The sequence below is a fragment of the Coenobita brevimanus genome, chromosome 95 (genome assembly GCF_032717465.1).
Source record: "Coenobita brevimanus isolate Jiangsu-jjx chromosome 95, ASM3271746v2, whole genome shotgun sequence".
NCBI lineage: Eukaryota > Metazoa > Arthropoda > Malacostraca > Decapoda > Coenobitidae > Coenobita > Coenobita brevimanus.
This window is the reverse complement of record NC_137048.1, coordinates 27,473,407-27,496,084: the sequence shown is the minus strand read 5'-3', so window position 1 is coordinate 27,496,084 and position 22,678 is coordinate 27,473,407. Positions and strand designations below refer to the sequence as shown.

Here is a 22,678-nt window from a genome sequence, read left to right as displayed (position 1 = left end):
ACAGGAAGAGTCAGTAGGGCATGTTCTTTCATTTACTTACATACTTATATATGCTGGTGTTAGTATTACATATTCTTGCTGTTATATGCCTACACACTCATAGCATATACTTATTCTCAAAGCTGCATACTTAGGGATTAAAATTAGATATCCTCTATTTCCTACTTATATACTTACAAATAATGGTGTCTCCAGTAGATATTCTTGTTGATAGATAGTTGTTGCTAGTAATACATGTTCAAGCAATTACTTAGGCATACTTACACATATTATAAGTTTTTTCATACACACCTGCGGTATTTGTTAGTGGTTAGCCTGCACTTAAAGACAAGATAGACACATTACTTAAATAAACACAACAAATATAGCTACACTTATAATTATAATCACTTACTATTATACTGCGACACACACACACACACACACACACACACACACACACACACACACACACACACACACACACACACACACACACACACACACACACACACACACACACACACACACACACATACGGTAACAAAAAAAGCATCACTAGGGTCCAGACAAGAGCGAACCCCTTCCCAACGAGGGTATGTCAGCTGAAAAAAATCGTCTGAAGGCAGCAAGAGTAAAAAAAAAAAAAAAAAAAAAAAAGCGTGATAGCAGAGAGTTAAACACTGCTAGACCCTTGCGGTGCTGTGTATTTAAGCAACATAGAAATATAAGAGTGTTTGGGTCATCCCTGGAGTGTGTGTGTGTGTGTGTGTGTGTGTGTGTCCCCTGAAGATTCCTTGATTGTGTGTGTGTGTGTGTGTGTGTGTGTGTGTGTGTGTGTGTGTGTGTGTTTGATAATTAATACTGAGAAACTCGTGTTATAAAATGTAATCTAATACTTCCGCTCCTGTGATTACATTCCTCAGGTTGACAAACTTTTGAGAGATTTTTTTGTGTGTGAGATTGAAATAGTTTTGAAAGTCATTTTTACTTATATTGTTGTCAGGAAGAGTGGAGGCTGTGTGTGTGTGTGTGTGTGTGTGTGTGTGTGTGTGTGTGTGTGTGTGTGTGTGTGTTGGAGGCGTGTTTATATCAGAGTAAGTGTTGAGGAATGGCAATGGGTGACGATAACAATTTGACCTCTTACTCACACCTGCTGATGTCCCCCGCACCCTCATCCATACACACACCTGCTGGAAGACAACACCTAGAATACAGCTTAGCGTTAGTTACAAGGCAGACCGGCCGTGGAGGGGGGAGAAGTGAGGGGCTAGGGGAGGAGAAATGGTAGGAGAAGGGTGTGGGAGGGTGGAAGAAAAAGGAGGAGAGTGGGAGAGGGAGAGGGGATAGGGATGAAGGGAGGAGAGGAGAGGAGACGGATGAGAGAGAGTGTAGGAGAGGAATGGGATGGAGGAGGAGGAGGGGGAGGTGAGGGGTGGAGAGAAGGAAGAGTAGTGGGAGAGTGTGAGAGAGGGAAGGAAGAGGAGGTAGGGTAGGAGGAGAGTGGAGGGAGGAGGATGGAGAGGAGGGAAAACGCAGGATAGGAAGGGAAAAGGAAGGAAGGCAGGAGAGGGCAAGGGAAGAGAAAGAGAGAATGGAAAACAAACAAGAACAGTGACGAAAAAATAATGAAAGAGAAAAATACATTGATATTCCGACAAAGGAAGGGACGAAGAGAAGCGGGAGAGGAAAGGAAAAAGAAAAAAGTAAGAAAAAGGAGAACAACAGGGGAAAGAAAAAAGAAAAAGACCGAAAAACAGGGGAAAGAAAAGAGAAAAAGAATAAGAAAAAGACGAGACAATAGGGAAAAAAGAAAATAAAGTCATTGATATTCCAGCCAACCTGAAGCCTAAGCAAGTTACTATCCTTTTAGCGGAGTTTTGTGGAGGAAGAAAATGGTGATAGTGATGGTGATAGAGAGGAGGCGAGAGTATGAGGTGACAGCGAGAGAGGGGTATACTCTGAGTGGCATTGGAGTCTACCTAACACCTCTTCCATAGCGATTTATTTTGCATCTTACACCTGAACATTTACTTGTGTGTTTTGTCGTTAAGGATTTGGTTTGGATTAATAACAAACAAGTGGATGTTAAGGTGCAGTGTATGGAATAAATCGCTAAGGAAGAGGTGTTAGGGAATCTTCTATACCAACTAGACTACAGCCCAGAGGAGGAAACACGCGCGGCTCTGAAAGGAAATTAAGTTATAGGAAGACCGAGAGAGAGAGAGAGAGAGAGAGAGAGAGAGGGGGGGGGAAGTGAAAGATGAGCAGGAATACAGAAAGGAATTTTAATTAAGAAATGCATCAGGAGAGAGAGAGAGAGAGAGAGAGAGAGAGAGAGAGAGAGAGAGAGAGAGAGAGAGAGAGAGAGAGATAAGCAGGTAAGCATGAAGGATTTTTAAAGTAAATACATAGGCTCGCTAAATGCTGCTTGAAGGCACGACGAGAAAGCAGATTTACAGCCACAGTTTGCAAATGGATCAATCTGTAAATAAAAAAAAACATGCCAACACTGTAAATACACATAGGAATATACATACATACGTACACCATACATATATACATAGAAATATACATGCAAACATTATATATACATACATAGGAGTATACATGCTTTGCGTTAGACGATCATGCTTATTCATTCTGACACGCATTATTAAGTGTATCTCTTCTGTTCTATAGGTGAAATGTCTGTAAGTCTTTCTCGTGTGTGTGTGTGTGTGTGTGTGTGTGTGTGTGTGTGTGTGTGTGTGTGTGTGTGTGTGTGTGTGTGACTAGTTCATCAGAGCGGGGTAGTAATAATAGTCTACGGTATCCACACTCCATGTTGCAGAACCAATATTGCACAGTCGTATCGTGATTTTATTGTTCCATGGATTGATACTGTGTTGACTGTTTATTTCAGTATGTCGGTATAAGAGGCGTATTCTTTGTGCATTGAGAGCTTTCGTGACACTTATTCCTTGTCGATTTATTCTGCTTATTATACATCAATTATTGTACATCGTGGACATTACTAAATCAACGATATTAATAGCTGTAACAGTAATAATAATAATAATAATAATAATCTGGTAAGGTGTAATATGTAAAGGGGTAGGTGTTGTTCTGTTAATTTAATCGGATATTTTTATTTGGATAGGAATATTACTGGCCAGATTTGGGGCCTTGATAAGTATTTTTGCGACAGATTAAGAAAGGAACAAAAATTTTTAGGAGTATCTGGCGGGACTTGGAGGCAGCGTTATATAATTTTGATAGATGTTGAACCAGGGTCATTGGAGCATGGATATTGTGCAGCCTTCGACCACTGCCTTATATTTCACTTTTTTCTTCTCTCTCTCTCTCTCTCTCTCTTTACTGGTACTCAAATTAAAATCTGTTGGGGTATTTTGACGAATACAGAGAGAGAAAACAGACCGCATAACATATAAAGGTGCAGGCTTTTCGAGAGAGAGAGAGAGAGAGAGAGAGAGAGAGAGAGAGAGTTACATTTTCATATCGATAAAATCTGTATCTCAAAATATCAAGCTCCCGACACCCCATCCATGTCTGAAAAACCTTTACGACTCTTTGGACACTCAGTATTTTCTGACTGGGGAGGACGTGTTAGTTAGAATAAGAAATCTGTAGTGAAAGGTCGACATGAAGGTGGTTGGGTGTGTGACGGTGGTGTGGAGAAGTCAGCGATTAGGGTGCGTGACGGGGATGTGGAGAGGTCAGGGATTAGGATGTGTGACGGGGATGTTGGGAGGTCAGGGATTAGGGTGTGTGACGGTGATGTGGAGGGGTCAGGGATTAGGGTGTGTGACGGGGATGTGGAGAGGTCAGGGATTAGGGCGTACTGGGCCAACAGCAGCCCTGATGTATGTGTTTGGTGAGGGAGGTGTGTTCGCCGGGGAATGTCTGGGGTGATGGAAGGATTTATGGATGTTTAATCGGATGTTTATGGCAATATTCATACTCAGATGTTTACTTAGAGATTTGCAGCAATGAGAATATCCATACTCAGTGATGTTTAGTTAGAGATGTGTGTGGTAATCGGGATACTCAGATTCAGAGTTGTTTACGTAGAGTTGTTTGTGGTAATGGAAGTATTCAGGTATGTTTGTGGTGATGGAGATGCTCAGAGATCTTCACTCAGAGATGTTTTGGGTAATGGAAGTATTCAGAGATGTTCATTAAGAGATGTTTGTTCAGAGATGTTTTTGGCGTGGACAGTACTCGCTTAGATGTCTTTGAAAATCGCCTCAACACTACATGCCCACAGTTCACCATGCCTTCACTACACCCCTACAACAAACAAGGCCACGTATATAACCATGCCAAGGTGCACTTACCTATATATATATACACGTACCGTACATGTGTGGGAGGGTCAGGTCAGGCTCACTTCTACAGGTGTGGCTCTAGACATTAATATCTCTCTATATTTTAGTAATTATTGGAACCCAAGTAATATTCTGAAAATTTGTTGAGCTTCGAATGTATGATCACTGTGTTCTGAAATTAAGTACTTACTGGTTTGTATTTGTAAGTGGTACAGGAGGCATCTCAACAACTCTTCCTTAGCTATTTATTCTGCGCATTATCCCTCAGTATTTTCATGTATGTTATTGGTGGTGACTAAACAGTATATGAGAGATAAGGGCCCGTACTCTTGTCGGTTAAGGAAGTTCCCAAACACCTCTTCCCTAGCGATTTATTTTTAGATATTGCCGTTTAATCTCTTTTTGAACGTTATTTATGCAGAGTATGGCGCTACTGGAGTGAGTTACGTAACACAAGAGGACAGAAAAATGTAATAAACAAAATAAATCGCGTAGGAAACGGTTTTAGGAAGCTTCCTCAACCGACGGAATACGTGCAGAGGTGTTGAGGTGTTGTATGCAAGAGAGAGAGAGAGAGAGAGAGAGAGAGAGAGAGAGAGAGAGAGAGAGAAAGAGGTACTGTGAAGCCTTCCCTATTGAACTTATATTATTGCCCATTGTTTCGTAATTTATCGTTCAGAAGTGGATCGATATTTATGTCCACAGCTCCATATTTAAGGTCAATAGTTCCTTTACGCTGCCTTCTGTTATTATTATTATTATTATTATTATTATTATTGTAACAAGATTTCTTTGAGTTTCTGACCACCATTACACACTGAAGACTGAACTAATGAAGCATAATTAGGACCCACTTGATAATTACTGATTAGTTTAACTTAATTATCAGTTATCAGAGTTGTTAAAGACATTGTAAATGAATTATTGACCCTGACTATAGAACAAAGCACATGTGGAGCAGCTGGCTGGCTAGGGATTTGGAACTGACTAACTTTTATTTTTTAATCGATTGTAACTTGCATCCATTATAAAATTTTGATCAGCTTTACGATATAGAGTTTTAATTTCTTCCATCTCTTCTTCGCAAACAAGTGGCATTCTACTTGTACGATGAGAAATTTGGGATAAATCACACTTTTTATTAATCGATTGCCACCTGTATCCATTAAGAATTTAGAGTAGATTTCCGATATAGAGTCTGAATATTTGCCTTTCCTCTTCATAGAAAACTAGCATCCTACTTGTACTATAAAAAAATTTGGAGTGACTAACACTTTTTTAATCGATTGTGGCTTGCATACATTATAAAATTTAGATTAACTCTGCTATATACCGTCTGAATATTTGCCAGCTCCTCTTCCGAAATAATTGGCACTCTCCTTTTTATTATAGATTATGAGGAAAAAAAGGGGGCCTCTCTCTTATTTCCAGGGGTGCTTTTCCTCTCGTAGCAATTGTGTACAGTCCAGTGCTTGGAGATGCTCGTGCGGGATGCTATACTCCATTCACTTTAATTTGGCAGAGGTTTTTATCCCTTTTTGGTTAATTTCTCATAGCTCAGTGGCAGAAAAAGACATTATTGTGGCTCTACACCCTTTCTGTTGCACCTCTTCGTGACTAGCATTCATATTCTTGTGTTGATCTATTTTTATAACTCTGCGTTCAAGATGGAGGGATGGAAGTTTAAGACCAAAATAAAGTGAACAGAGTATACTGATGACTACACTATGTTCAGGATGTTCAAGACAGCACCCGTTTTCATCAGCAGGTGTGACTGATATGGGGTTACCAAGACTCGTATTCTCGTCTCCCTGACATCTCTTCCTAAGCGATTTATTTTTAGAAATGGCTGATTAATATTTTGTACGTTATTTGTGCAGAGTATGGGGATGTTGGAAGGATCTACTGTATGTAGACATAAGAGGAGGTCAGTAAGGTGTAATAAACAGAATGAATCGCTAAGGAGAAGATGTCTGGGAGCTTCCTCAATCGACGGGAATACAAACAGACAACTCTGGAGTGTATAGAAGCAGAGTTTACATCAATCATACGGCCTTGTGTCAAGTCTCTCCGTTGATACAGGAATATTTTCAACCATGTCAACCTTAAATTAAAACTCTACCTTAAAACTATAACTATAACTACAGGTATAACTATAGCTATAAACAGTAAGGTCATATAAAAGAGGGGGCAAAAGTTTATTCGTTGATATTAAAGAAGGATTTGTAAGTAGGCGGTTCAGAGGCAAAGTCTGGGGAATGTACAGTTGGTTTGGTGCTTTACACACACACACACACACACACACACACACACACACACACACACACACACACACACACACACACACACACACACACACACACACACACACACACACACACACACACACACACACACACACACACACACACACACACACACACACACCTTGATCACAGTAAGGTGTCGACTCATTGATCAGTATAATCTTGTTTTTTGCACAAGCAGTAAAAAAATTCCTCCAAAATCGTAGGTCTCACCCTTCACCCCCTTTTCTATATGACCTGGATCTGACCTTGTTTTGAGGACTATACTACTTTCACCTCAACTTGGCCCAAATATTTCATCCCTTTGCAGCTTATTTCACGTACGTTAATAGCAGAAAAGGACATTGTTGAGGTTTAACATCGTTCCCATAACACTTCTTCGTGATTAGCATTGGTGTTCAACTGTTATAGTTTAGATTTCAAGATGGAGAGATGGCAATTTTAGGCCAAGATAACGTAAAAGGGGTATGGTTATTGAGGCTGCTAGGAAGACTCCGCGTAGTTGGTCGAGTTGCACTGAAGGGTAATCTCTCTAAGGGGTAACTCTAACTCTAACTTGAGGGGTAACTTACTCTAGAAAAGTAAGTTATCCCACTGAAAGGTAACCTCTCTAAGGGATATCTCTAGGGAACTGTGGGGTAATGGTACTGTGCGTCGAGTTGCAGTGAAAGGTAATCTCTAGGGGGTAACGACTGGGGTAACTGGGTAACTGTGGGGTGGTGAGTCGGTGCGTCATGTTGCACTGAAAGGTAATCTCGCTACAGGGGTAAAGCTAGGTAACCGTAGGGTGGTAATTCAGTGCGTGAGTGCAATTGCAAACCGAGAATTTTGCAACGTGGTGATGTAAAAGGGAATTGTGGCAGTGGAGTCGTGCTTTCAAGATGCCTTCACTGTTATCCTGCTTATCTCTGTTATCCTGCTTATCTCTGTTATCCTACTTATCTCTGTTATCCTGCTTATCTCTGTTATCCTGCTTATCACTGTTATCCTGCTTATCACTGTTATCCTGCTTATCACTGTTATCCTGCTTATCACTGTTATCCTGCTTATCACTGTTATCCTGCTTATCACTGTTATCCTGCTTATCACTGTTATCCTGCTTATCACTGTTTTCCTGCTTATCACTGTTATCCTGCTTATCACCGTTATCCTGCGTATCACTGTTATCCTGCTCATCACTGTTATCCTGCTTATCACTGTTATCCTGCTTATCACTGTTATCCTGCTTATCACTGTTATCCTGCTTATCACTGTTATCCTGCTTATCTCTGTTATCCTGCTTATCACTGTTATCCTGCTTATCTCTGTTATCCTGCTTATCACTGCTATCCTGCTTATCACTATTACCCTGCTTATCACTGTTATCCTGCTTATCACTGTTATCCTGCTTATCACTGTTTTTATCTCTGTTATCCTGCTTATCTCTGTTATCCTGCTTATCTCTTTTATCGTGCTTATCTTTGCTGGGAGGGTGGGTCAGATCAGATAAGTATTTCTCATATAATGGGAAAAAATGAAATAAGCTCACTACCAAATACCCGATTGATTGGTTGATTGAGTAACTGACTGATTGACTGATTGATTGATTGATTGATTGATTGGTTGATTAGTGGGTCAGATCAGCTAAGTATTTCAGCGAGATGGGGACGTGAGGTGATGGGAAAAGATTAAATAAGCCTGTCTCTAAATACCTGATTGATTGATTGACTGATTGATTGGTTGACTGACTGACTGACTGATTGGTGGACTGATTGGTTGACTGACTGACTGACTGATTGAATGACTGACTGATTGACTGACTGACTGACTGACAGACTGATTGATTGATTGATTGATTGATTGGAATAGTAGGTTTATTATAATTCTTCACACACTTAGGCTGTTTTGAAGTTTGGAGTAAGTGATATAATTGATAAAGTTGGATTAAGTAAGTATAGAGATGAGGACTTGAGCATAGGATATCAGTAGGGAGATGTGAAATGATCTAACTACTGTATATTGATAGACTGAATGATTGATTGATTGATGGATAGATGGGTGGATGGATGGATGGACGGAAGGCTCGATGGGTGAATGGATAGATGGATGGATAGATGGTTGCAGGGATATAAAGATGGATGGATGCGTGGGCGGATGGTGAAGGATGGATGGATGGATGGATAGATGGATTTCATAGGATGGGTGAAATGGCTGATTAGTTATTATTTATTGCCCTTTAAGGTCAATATTTGAGGAGTAAGTTTGAAATGTTTAACTGATTGATTGGGTGATCGGTGTAGTGACCCATTAAATCCATTTTCTTTTGGTTTATTCTCCAGATTTTTTTTTTCTTGTATTCTGGACGTTGTTTTGTTTTGCATTAGAGGGACTTACTGACTTGGAGAGAATAAATCTTAGCCGTTATTTACTTCTTCGACACTGGTTTGTTGTCCTAAGCTGAATAAAATCGACTGAAAAATTTACCGCAAACCACGTCATCTTATCGAAGGGGTTAATTAGTACATATTGCCCCATTATAGGTCCTCACATTCTTGGTCTACATCTTCTCACTCTTAATCTTCCTCTCGTCATTCTTGGTCTTCGTTTTCTCAGTCGTGACCCTCCTCTCATCATTCTTGGTCTTCATCTTCTTACTCTTAATCTTCCTCTCGTCATTCTTGGTCTACATCTTCTCACTCTTAATCTTCCTCTCATCATTCTTGGTTTTCGTCTTCATACTCGTTGACCCTCCTCATCATTCTTGCTTTTCATCTCTCTTCCTTGATCTTCCTCTCCTCATCACTCTAACATCAGTTGCATGTATACTCACTTAAAAGGGATGTGAATGTAACGTGTTAAGGGAAAACTGAACTTTAATCCGTCATTCTGCATTAGTTTCATCAAAGTTAGGATTAGAAGGAGAGATGGTCATGTAGGGGAGAAGTTAGAGTGGAATTGTTGTTGGTTTGTTGTTGTGGCCTTGATGGGTTGGACGTGAACTGTTCTTGTTAGGAGTTAGTTTGCCCAGTTATGTAAAGAGAAGGGAGCAGACCTGAAGGGGGATGGTGTGAGAGCCCTGTCTTGAAGTTAGTCTGTTAGATGACTCTCACATTAGCAAAATCCTCAGTTTCTTACAGTTTCTTGCATCAATATCGTCTGTTTTTAAGTGGCTGAGTAGAGTCATGCGATTAGGGTGGTTTTCTTGAAGTTAGTTTGTTAGCTAGATTGCAGCCAGATCATTAGAATCATCAGTATCTGACATCAATATTATTTTAATTTTTCAATGGGTAGAGTGAGTGTAGACAGGTGATTGGAGTGTTTGTCTTCATGTTAGTATGTTAGATTGCAGCCACATAGCAATAGAGTAATCAGTTTCTTCAGGTGTTTAGGGTAGTGTCTTAAAATTAGTCTCTTAGATTATTTGCACATAAGCGAAACCGTCAATATTGTTTACATCAATATCGTTTATTTTCAGTGCAGGGAATGAGTGCAAATTGATGATTATGGCAGTAATTATGACTCAGATTGGCTTTACTAATTATATGCCGATATTACCAGGGATTAAAAAGTGAGTGATGGGTGATTTACAGCCAAGATTTTAGAGCCTTCAGATTATATATATATATATATATATATATATATATATATATATATATATATATATATATATATATAGTATTTTATTGTTAGTGATTGGCTGAGGATGGATTGGCGATTAGGGAAAAGGTTAATCAAAGTTCTTTACTGATTGGAAAAGATGAGGAATTTCGAAGGCTTAAATGATGGACACTCTGTTGATAGTTCTAATTTTATACTTTCTTGTTCCTTTTTCTAGATATCTTTTATCCTATGCAGTCTGAGTGGGTGAGAGGATGATGATGGTGATGATGATGATGATGAAATAGGATTCTGTGATGATGATGATGATGGTGAAATAGGATTCGGTGATGATGATGATGGTGGTGGTGAAATAGGATTCGGTGATTATGATGATGGTGATGTTGATGATGAAAAAAGTGGCAGTTAAGTAAAAATGTGGAATGTTAGTGGTAATAACATAGAGGTTAGTGAAGGCGAGTTAGGTGGTGATGGCAAAGACTAATGAAGGCTGTTGAATAGGTGAGGACATAGACACTAGACAGGGCGAGTTAGACAATAATGACACAGGCTAGAAAAGACGAAGTTAGATGATAATGACAAAGGCGGGAAACGGTTTGAAGGAGAGTTAGATGGTGATGACACAGAAGCTAGATAGGTCCAGTTAGGTGACAGGACTGGACTACCCCCTCCCCATCTCCCTTAGTCCACGGCCAGCCTCACCTAAGTGTCGTCTGCGCATACCACTCTAGGGTGCCCTTCTTGAGTGCCGCCACCACCTCCCCCCGCACCTCCTTGTGGAACGGACACACCTTCCAGTACGACGGTGACTCGGCCAGCAGGGACAGGCACCTGGAATGGGGATAGGGGGGTTGTTCTTCACTCCTGTTCACTCTGGCGTTCGTAATTTAGGACTTTATCACTCTGGTACTCAGAAATAGTTGTATCAACAGAAGATAGGTATAATTCACATCGCCACTACTGCCCTAACATGCGAAATTATTGGTAACAAAAAAAAAAAAATCACCTGAGCATGCGAGATAATAGGGAACAAAAGACATTCTAATTTACCCTAATATGCTGGATGATAGACAAACAAAAGACAGTATAATTCACGTATAAGAACACTGTAATTCACCTCGCCTCTCCTACCTCAATATGCATGATTATAGGTAAAAAAATAATTCAACTCAGTATGCGAGATTTTAGGTAACAAAAGATGGTAAAAATTCGCCCCAATATCTGAGATGATAAGGGAAAAAAAAAGACATTATAATTTGCTTATAAGGAGAGTATAATTCACGTTTAAAGACACTATAATTCTCATCGTCCCTCCTACCCCAATAAACGAGATTATAAGTAACTCCCCATTAACCCAGATTAACCTCGGGGATTTGGCGGATGCAGCGGGTTTCACAATTATCTGGTTCGGAGATTATGGGCAGCGAAACCTAATAGGCTGAGATGAAAGGTGGTGTGGGTGTGGGGTGGTGTGTGTGGGTGTGGGTGTGTGTGTGTGGGATGGATGTGTGGGTGTGGGTGGGTGGGTGGGTATAGGTGAGGGTGGATAAGGGTGTGTGTGTGTGTGTGTGTGTGTGTGTGTGTGTAGGCGTATTTGTGTGTGTTATCATCAAATTGAAGGACAAAACTTAATGTCGGTAGGTAGATACGCAGTCGATGGATGGAAAGCAGAGAGAGAGAGAGAGAGAGAGAGAGAGATCACAAGCAGCAAATAATCCACAACACAGCAATCTAAACTTACTTCATAAGAGCCTCAAGCCTGATAACCGGAGTCTTGGTCGTCGTGGGGAAGAGGTCACGGTGATGTCTTACTTCCGCCAAGCCGTGTTCCAGGAAACGAGTGAAGGAGTCCGCTAGCATCTCCTCCTGGGGGGGTCAGCAGAGGTCACGGGTCATTATGGGGGTCACGGATGGTTGGAGATCATGTTGAGAGCAGAGAGAGAGAGAGAGAGAGAGAGAGAGAGTGAGGTCGTATGGAGGTTCCTGGAGATTTTTGGTCAGAGAAAAGGGTCATGACTGGTTACATCTATCCATCTCTTTATCTGTGTATCTGTCTGTCATCTGTATATTTATCCATCTATCTTTATCTGTTTGTATCTGTCATCTAGCTCTCTGTTTATCTATCCTTATCTCCATCCATCCATCCATCCCTCCATCCATTCACTATCCATCCGTCCATCCATCCGTCCGTCCGTCCGTCCGTCCGTCCGTCCGTCCGTCCGTCCATCCATCCATCCGTCCGTCCGTCCGTCCGTCCGTCCATCCATCCATCCATCCATCCATCATCCATCCATCCGTCCGTCTGTTCGACCCGTCCGTCCGTCCGTCCATCCATCCATCCTTCCATCCATCCATCCATCCATCCATCCATCCATCCATCCATCCATCATCCATCCATCCATCCATCTAAGTCAAAGAAGGGTATCGTAAAAAAGAAATCAAAGCAGTGCCACGAAAATTAAGCCAAAACGAAGCCAAAGAGAAATAACCCTAAAAGGAAATTGAGCCACAGAGGACTGGACAGAAAAAAAAAAAAATGATTGAGAGAGAGAGAGAGAGAGAGAGAGAGAGAGAGAGAGAGAGAGAGAGAGAGGGAGAGAGAGAGCAGGAAGGTGCGCCGAAGAAGTGCCGCGAAAAAGGAAGGTATCATAAAAAGAGTGTCCCTTGCCGACAGTGCCCCGAGTCCGCCAAAAGAGCTGAAAGGGGGTGAGGGGATGGGGAGGGAGAGTCGGAGAGGGTGGGGAGATGGAGAAGCAGAGTGGGAAAGGGTGAGGAGATGGTGAAGGAGAGTGGGAGAGAGGGTGAGGGGAAAGGAAGGGGTTACTGATGAGGGTGAGGGGATGGGATGGAGGTGGTATGAAGAAGGGTGAGGGTGGAAGGAAGAGTGAGGGGGAGAAGTGAGGTGGGAGTCAGGACGTGAAGGGTGGAGGGAATGCATGACGATGTGAGGAAGGGGGTGCATGGGAGGGACAGCTGAAAGGAGTTAAGAGAGAGGTGAGGGCTAGGGATAGGGAGGGGATGGTGGGGTGAGGGAGAAATGGGTGTAAGAAGGTGGAGAGAGAGAGAGAGAGAGAGAGAGAGTTAAATGAGGCAGGTTATTTGAAAAGGGAAGGTGAGATGGTCTGAGAAAGGCGGGGATTAAATCGATTAGAGGCGAATTGAAGAGACACGGCCAAAAAGGGGAGGTGAGAGAGGGAGGGGAAGGTTAAGGAAAGAAGAGTATGGTTAGGGTGGTGAGGGAGGGGAAGGAGGGAAGGAAGAAGGAGGGGGAGGAAGGGGAAGAGGTAGATCAGAAGAGGAGATGGGGAGGCGAGGGGAAAGGGCAAGAGGAGGGAAAGGATAAGAGAAAGCGAAATGAGAAGGAGAGAAGGAAAGAGAGAAAGGAAAGAGAAGGGAAGGAGGAAGGAGAGAGGATGGGAGAGAAGAGAGGGAGAGGAGATGAACAGAGGAGGGAGAAGAAAGGATGGTAGGAGAAAGATGAGGGATAAAATGAGAATGAGAGAGGGAGAGAGGGGGGAAAGAGGAGGAAAGGAGAGGAGAAGGGAGAGAAGGAGGGGAGGGAGGGAAGGCGAGGGAGAGGGAGATGGGGGGAGGGCAGGTGAGATGAAATTACTGGTGGCTGAGTCGGAGGGGATGAGGAAAAAGTCAAATAAGATGGAGGGGAAAAAAGGCAGGAGAGAGAGAGAGAGAGAGAGAGAGGGAGAGGGAGAGGGAGAGAGAGACCCCGTTTGATACATCTGCGCACCAAAAACCCTAAAAAAAAAAAAATAATAATAATATCTTAGAAGGTAATGATACGCTTAATGGCTGATCCCTGGCAGTCAGGAAGCTTGTACAGTCGCGGAAAATAATATCGATCCATTTTTTAGCCAAACAGTTATGAAACCACTTCTTAATATTTTGAAATGTTTGTCGTGCTCCGAATCTCCCATCGGTAGGTTTCGAAATTCATCGTTCATTATCTCTGTTTGTCGTAAGGAAGTGGACCAATATTTATGTCAACACCTGTACACTTAGGCGCGTCCACACCGACTGCTTGGTGACGCGGGTGAGTGCGGGCGGGAGTTTGGCATCACAGTCGTTGATGATGTGATGAAAGTGATGATGATGGTGGTGATGATAGTGGTGTTCTTGTTGGTTTTGTTTGTTGTGTTGTTGATGTGTTATTATTGTTGTTGTTGCTGCTGCTCCTGCTCTTAGTTCGCCAGGTTGCTCAACGTGGAGGAACTGAGGGACGTTTGTATAGCTGGACAGTGAAGGCGCCCACGTCTATCGGTGCCACTCCACGAAGGCGTCCCTCTTTAGCGTCACTATAATTCATGGAACTGGCCTCAGTGGACGCGAGCGGGTGCGGGCGAGCAATATTTCCATGGGTCACAGTGATGCAGGACTCCCGCCCGCACCAGCACTCAAAAAAAAAAAAAAAAAAAAAAAATTATTCATGATGAACCATAATATTTCAAAGCTCGAGTCATGATCTAGTAAAGCAGAGCCAAAAAATTAAGTTAGTATATGTGTGGTTTCGTACTTCTTACTAGACTATTAACTCTTATAAGGAAAGGTTTCTCTGAGTGTAATAATCATTGGATGGTAGCCAGTATCAAATTCTAGATTGTTCGTAATCCATTAAAAGAAGTAAAGTTTGTTGCTGTATGATTAGAGCGAGGAGGTTATAAATCATGAGTTGATCAGAAACACACACACACACACACACACACACACACACACACACACACACACACACACACACACACACACACACACACACACACACACACACACACACACAAGTTTTGCACGGATGGACATACAGTAGAGGCCTTTGAACGTGCCTTGTATGAAAAATAGCTTGCTTAAACCTTTATTTACACATTCTGGTAGGTCATTGAGGGTTACGCAGGAATATTGTTTGGGGTGAATAGCGATACTGAGGGGGAGGGAGAGAGGGAGGGAGGAGGGGGGCGGTGGTAAGGTCAAGCGTGTCACCTGATGCCGGTAATTAGTGGTAAGGTGAGACAGACGGAGGGGGGGATAGATAGATAGATAGATAGATAAGTGGGCGGATAAATGGATTTATGGACAGGTAGATCAGGGAGTAAGAAGGTGATACATAAATGCATAGATAGATAGATAGATGGATGTAAAGTTGGAAAAGGATATATGACTGCATGGATTGTATATATATATATATATATATATATATATAGATAGAGAGATAGATAATTTATATATATATATATATATATCTATATATATATATATATATATATATATATATATATATATATTTATATATATATATATATATATATATATATATATATATATATATTATCTCTCTCTCTCTCTCTCTCTCTCTCTATATATATATATATATAAATTATCTCTCTCTCTCTCTCTCTCTCTCTCTCTCTATATATATATATATATATATATATATATATATTTGTGTGTCTGACTCTGGGCATAGGCTTCACAGCCTGCTCCCAAGGCCCAGTAGTCCTCTTACATACCATACACCTCTCCATGTCACCACGTCGGCGCTAACACCCACCGTCCATATTGAATACATGCTAGGGCTGTCTCATACAAGAGTGGTGTATTGGTATTAGGGGGGGTATTTTTACGACATGTCGGCGAGTCTTCTGGTAGATCAGTAAAGTCTGCTTTTATTAAATTCAAATCCTTAAACTGTTCCCAGCCTCAGCTGGGATTTGAACTTGGGTCCGGTAGGACTGCAGGCCACCTCTCAAGATAACTTTACGAGTATATATACTGTACATATACTATTATTAACACTGTCTTCTCTGGTGTCGTCATTATAATTGCAAGACACGTACGCCAGAGGTAAGCGTGACTCTCATACCTGACACATTATCTAATTAGTTGTATTTAGACACCTGTGCCAAATTTGAACTTTTTTGGTTTATGTTGGATGAAAAATTTGACACTATCACATAATACAGGCAAATGGTAAACACACACACACACACACACACACACACACACACACACACACACACACACACACATTACAGGTAAGAGATGCGTGGTATATACAGTATGCGTCGTGTTTTACGACTTTGAATTGAGAATACTCAGATTATTACTTTCCTTTTTCTTGTGATGCCTACTTGCTTTAGCCGGGCATTAGACCAGCGAACATTTCATTAATAGTCCTGTATCCACTCGGCCACAACCTCCTCAATTCCCACTCAGCCTACCTGCGTGCCCCTGATAGTCGCCCTCACCTTCCCCTCAATACCCACACTCCTTACCTGTAATTAACCTGTTCACACACACACACACACACACACACACACACACACACACACACACACACACACACACACACACACACACACACACACACACACACACACACACACACACACTACTCTCTTTCTCTCTTCTCCCAGCTCTTTTGTCCTCTCCACTCCATCCCGTTTTTGTCCACTTCACTCCCCTCCTCATCTTCCATCTCTCTCTTCTGGTCTTCTCCTCTCTCCTCACCTCTCCTCTCCTTTCTTCTCCTCTCCTCTCCTTTCCTCTCTTCTCTCCTTTCCTCTCCTCGCCTCTCCACAATTCGTTTATCTCGACGCTAACTTCATTACGTGTCAAGAAGCATCATGATATGTTTTTCCGGCCTGATGTTATGTACTCTCTCTCTCTCTCTCTCTCTCTCTCTCTCTCTCTCTCTCTCGTATCAGATATCCAACTTAATTTTTTCATCATCCAAACTTGCCTCACAGAGAATCCTGTAAAATGCACCAAGGAAGCTGAATATGTTTTTACGTCACTCAAAAGAGAAAAATCATCTTTGTAATGGTCATCGTCATTATTATTATTATTATTATTATTATTATTATTATTACAGTATTATTATTTATTGTTTATTGTTATTAAATTTGTTGGTATTATTATTATTGTTATTATATTATTATTATTATTATTATTACTATTATTTATTTTATACGTTGTTGTTTTATGGTTGTTGTGGTCTTCGGGATCATCATCATCATCATCGCATCGTGTCCTAACTCAACCCCCTCTTTCCCTCTGCACTCTTCCCCCCCCCCCTTCTCCCTGTTGCGTGTTACTAGAAGCAAAACAAAGACTGACTGGAATCTTCTGACCGTTTGACCAGAGAGAGAGAGAGAGAGAGAGAGAGATCCAGTTTTAAAGTTTGTATATAAAAACCCCCTCACCCCATCCGTAAGAGAAAAAATGATTGCGATGATGATGATGATACTAAATAATAATGATGACGATGACGATGATAATGATGATGATACTAATGATGATGATGATGATGCTATGAAACCCGGCAATCGGCGTACCCTTTTTGGCTGGCTGGTTACATGTCGGACTGATATCCCAAGAGACCCGGGTTCGAATCTTTCCTCTGTCAGTGATTAATTTATTGGATTCCGTTTGGGGTAATGCACAGACCAGCTCTCTCCCCCCCCCCCCACCCTCGCCCGTTTACTCTGCCTCTAACGCCTGAGGTATAAAATAAGAGAGAGAGAGAGAGAGAGAGAGTATGAGGAGTTACAAGTTGTGCCTCAAAGGGCTAAGACTCATACAAAGGAAGTACCTTAGATGAAGAACGTGTCATCCAAACTCACTCACTTTTCTTATCGTCTGTTCTCTTTCCATACAAAAGCTTACTCACTCACCTTCTCCTTTCTCTACCTTTCTCTTTCCTTCCCTTCCCTTTCTCTCTTCTTTTCTCTTCCATCATGCAAGCGCACTCACCCACTCACACCCAAACTCACTCTCTCCCACCCCCCTTCACTCACCTCCTCACTCACTCACTCACCCACTCACTCCTTCTCTCCCTCCCTCACTCACTTCTTCACTCTCTCCTTTCACCCTTCCCCCTCATTCTCTGCCTCACTCACCTTCTCTGCCCTCCCTTCCTTCTCCTTCCCTCTCTCTTTCCCTTCCTTCTCCTTCCCTCTCTCTTTCCCTTCCTTCTCCTTCCCTCTCTCCCTCCCATCCTTCTCCTTCCCTCTCTCCCTCCTTCCCTCTCTCCCTGCCTAACTCACCTCCTCCTTGCTCAGCGTCTCGGAGTCCCACAGCTCATGCAGGGCGAGAAGGAACCTGTGAATGACGCGGTGGTCGAGGGTTCTCATGGCGTGGGTGCGAGCGACGGCCATGAAGCGACACACGGCCAGCTGCAGGGGCGTGAGGTCCCCCTGGATGGCGTGTTGGTGTAGGATGGTCTCGGCCTCTTTGCTAAATTCACCGTCCCAGGATAGAGTGTCCTGTGATAAAGATATTGTTGATAGGAATGGTGATTTGTGATGATGATAATAATATAATAATGAAATAATAATAATAATTATTATTATTATTATGATGATATGATGATGAATGAATGAACAGTAATAATAATAATAATAATAATAATAATAATAATTATAATAATCTGAATGTGTTGGTGCAGTGTTTATAGTCTCTCTCTCTCTCTCTCTCTCTCTCTCTCTCTCTCTCTCATTTAATATCAAGTCTGGTATTTCATCCGCCAACCAATTATACATCAAACGGAACTTGTGCCGAGAATGTGGCTCTTATGCACAAGGAACCCCTCACAGCGCTGCGGAAAGGGCATTTGTGGATGATGATGACGAGGAGGAGGAAGAGGAGGAGGAGGAGAAGCTGGAAGAAAAGAGAGAGGAAAATTATAGTGATGTTGGTGATGGTAAGAACTAAATGAACGAGGATGAAGAGGAGGAGAAGGATTATAATTATGTTGGTGATAGTAAGAACTAATGATGATGATGATGATGATGATGATGAACAGGAGGAGAAGGAGTAGGACTGATGGTGATGATGATGATGATGTTGATGAACAGGAAGAGAATGAGGCGGAAGACTGATGTCTATAGTGATGTAATGATGATGATGATGATGAGGGGGCTATGATTGGTGATGATACCGGTAATGATGATGTGATGATGCTGATATCTTGTCTGATTCTTTTTTAACTTTGATTCCAATATTCTTCTATCCTTCAGTCTTTTGTCTGTCATTCAATATATGTACTTCCCCCCCCCCCACCGCCCACATAATCATCATCATCATTCACCACCACCACTATCATCATCATGATCATCATCACCACCACTTTCATCATCATCAATCACCACCACCACATTCCTCATCATCATCAGTCAACACCACCACCAATATCATCATCATCATCATCATCATCATCATCATCATCATCATCATCATCATCATCATCATCTCGCCCACACAACCACACAACCCAGCCCAGCCTACAGGTATGGCTAAATAACTGTAAAGCCTCCAGGTAAAGACGGCAGTGCTACCTATCCTGTTAATTTCCTACCCTACACCTGTCTGATTACCGGCTGTCGATCTCAATTAGCCGATGGAAGTGGGGTTGGTTGGATGGTTGGTTGATTTTGGTTGAGATTGATTAGGTTGGGAGTGGTTGGTTGGTTGACAGACTTGGTTGAGTTCTGTTGGGTGGAGTTTGGTTAGTTAAGTGGTTTGATTGAGATGGGTTGGGTGGTTGGTTGGTTGAAAGGTTTGATCGAGTTGGGTGTGGTGGGGTCTCTCGGGTGGTTGAAATATTTGGTTTGGTTGAGTTGGCTTGGTGGGGGTTGGTTGGCTGGTTGAAAGGTTTGGTTGAGTTGGGTTTGGTGCGGTCGCTTGGTTGGTTCAAGTATTCGGTTGGGTTGGGTTGGGTTGCTTTGGCTGGTTGATTGAAAGATTTGGTTGGGTTGGGTTGGTGGGGTCGCTTGGTTGGTTGAAATATTTGGTTTGGTTGAGTTGGGTTGGTGGGGGTTGGTTGGTTGGGCTGACTTTGGTGGGGTCGCTTGGTTGGTTGAAATATTTGGTTTGGTTGGGATGGGTTGGTGGGGGTTGGCTGGTTGGTTGAAAGGTTTTATCGAGTTGAGTTGGGTGGGGTGTGGTTGGGTGAGGGTAAACTAAAAAGACTGACCTTATATCTGTCCAATTCGTGTAGAAGGAAGATGGTGATGAGTTGGTCGTGTTGCCTCACCTCCGCCCACGCTTCCTCCTCTGACCTGCCTCTGCGGGGTGTCAGCGCGGGGTCATTTGGGGTCATTTAGGGTCACACACACACACACACACACACACACACACACACACACACACACACACACACACACACACACACACACACACACACACACACACACACACACACACACACACACACCACATTATTACATATTCTCTCTCTCTCTCTCTCTCTCTCTCTCACCACAAACCCTCATGCTTAAATAAAATAAAAGTTTCCCCCTGACGACATCACGAAATCTTTCTCCAGAAAAAATGTAATAATCATAACCGCACTAAAATAAATAAATAAAAAAATAAATAAATAAATAAAAATGATAAATAAAAAAGGGAAAAATTATGATAAAAAGTGAGTCGTAAAAAAAAAAATAATGTTTTTTCATCAAATTTCCTTTTTTTCTTTTTTTTAAGGAAGGTCTGAAAAATGGAGCACTTAAAAATTATCATTCTCATAAATTTAGAACGAGAGAGAGAGAGAGAGAGAGAGAGAGAGAGAGAGAGAGAGAGAGAGACTATTCCCTTTCATTCTTGCTATCTCCACATATATTTTGCTGAGACTATTAACCCCTTCAGTACGAGGCGTCACTCTTAAGTCGAATATAGTAATTTGGAGGAGGCATGGCCCAGTAAATAATAATAATAATAATAATAATAATAATAGTAGTAGTAGTAGTAGTAGTAGCAGTAGTAGTAATAATAATAATAATAATGACAACAAGAGCAATAATAACGATAGTAATAATAATTCAGAAATGCTAAAAAATCCTTGAAACACCTACGAAAACCTCAAATAACTAACTATATATATTTTAATTAATGCATCAAAATACCAGGTCCGTTTGGCAGAGGTACGAGCGCTATTGAGTGACCCTCCGATTAATTTAACAAGGTCACGTCAAGTATGGGTTGGCAGAAAAACTGAGCCGTCGTTAGAGGACAAGAGGCTGGAATTTGAGAGACCATTACTGGGAGATATCTGAGTTGGAGAGAGAGAGAGAGAGAGAGAGAGAGAGAGAGAGAGAGAGAGAGAGAGAGAGAGAGAGAGAGAGAGATCGGAATGAGGCGGTAAAGTTACAAAAAATAAAGCAATGTCGAGAAAGAGAAGAGAAAAAAGAAAGACATATTCAGAGAGAGAGAGAGAGAGGCTACTGATCTTATGAGGGATTTGGGTTATGAGAACTGGGAGGGAGGTTATGAGATAGGGTGGAGCAGGGGTGGAGGTGGAGGTGGAATGAGGACGAGAGGAGGGAAGATGTGGAAGAGAGGGAGGAAGAGAGGAAGGAAATGGAGGAGAGGAGGCAAGTCTGGAAGTGGGACGGGGTTGAAAAAGCTCTTTAAAAAATGCCTTTCTCTCTCTCTCACACACACACACACACACACACATACACACACACACACACACACACACACACACACACACACACACACACACACACACAGAGTATTCTCCCCTCCTCCATTCTTTCCTTCTTTCATTCTTTTTGTCATTCTTTGCTTTTCCCTTCACTTTTTCTTTCTTTCACTCTTTTTCTGTCTTTCTTTGCTGTTTCTTTCACCTTTTCTTTCTTTCATTGTTTTTCTGTCTTGCTTTGCTCTTTCTGTCTTTCTTTCTTTCTTTCTTTCTATCTTTCTTTCTCACCTGTCCTCCCTTGTCGATAGCCACATCTTGAGGTTAATTCTGCCCTGTATGTTTGACCTGTGCGACCTGCCTTCCAAGGGGTACCATTTGTCCACGCCCGTGCTGGGGATGTCCTGGGGGCGAGAGAGTTATTGGTAGGTAGATGAATGGATAAAGAGATAGGTAGATAGATAGGTAGATAGGTAGGTAGGTAGGTAGATAGATAGATAGATTGATTGACAGGTAGGTTGATGAGTGGATAGTTGTATAAACCTTTCGTACTTACATACAGATTGACTGATAGACAGATAGATAGATAGATAGATAGACAAGTAGGTAGATAGATAGATAGATAGGTAGGTAGTTAAGTAGATAGTTATATATACCTTACATACTTACATACAGATGGATCGGTAGACAAACATACATAGATATGGAATATTTCTCTCTCTCTCTCTCTCTCTCAAACACAAAACCCATTAAAACATCACAGACCACCTTTATAAACCCAGGCTCTTCAGTTTTCCGAGAGACCAAACCTAGCTATGTCACTGACCCTAAAAAAAAAATATAGAAAAATAGCCAAAGAAGATGCACTAAATTCTGATGCAGTTAAAAAAAAATATATAATAGGTACAATTTATTCTGGTCTGGGACGAGAGGGAAGGGGAAGGAGGTAGGGTACATGTTATTCTCTGGCTGAAATTGGAAGCAAAAGGTACGGTTTATTCCAGTGTAATTTATTTTGCTGTCAGGAATTTTCGTCA

At 41.8% G+C, this 22,678-nt stretch overlaps 1 protein-coding gene across 1 annotated transcript in view; it reads right to left on the bottom strand.

Moving 5' to 3' along the window:
* The window catches only part of LOC145413129 (BAI1-associated protein 3-like), a 332,548-nt gene that overhangs the window by 24,113 nt on the left and 285,757 nt on the right, over positions 1–22,678 (bottom strand). Inside the window, exons 11-15 of the mRNA XM_080282847.1 lie at positions 21,933–22,045; positions 20,193–20,283; positions 18,265–18,483; positions 11,955–12,079; positions 10,916–11,044 (exon numbers count right to left, since the gene is read on the bottom strand). Coding sequence (XP_080138973.1) covers positions 10,916–11,044; positions 11,955–12,079; positions 18,265–18,483; positions 20,193–20,283; positions 21,933–22,045 — 677 coding nt within the window. The remainder of the gene's footprint in view (positions 1–10,915; positions 11,045–11,954; positions 12,080–18,264; positions 18,484–20,192; positions 20,284–21,932; positions 22,046–22,678) is intronic.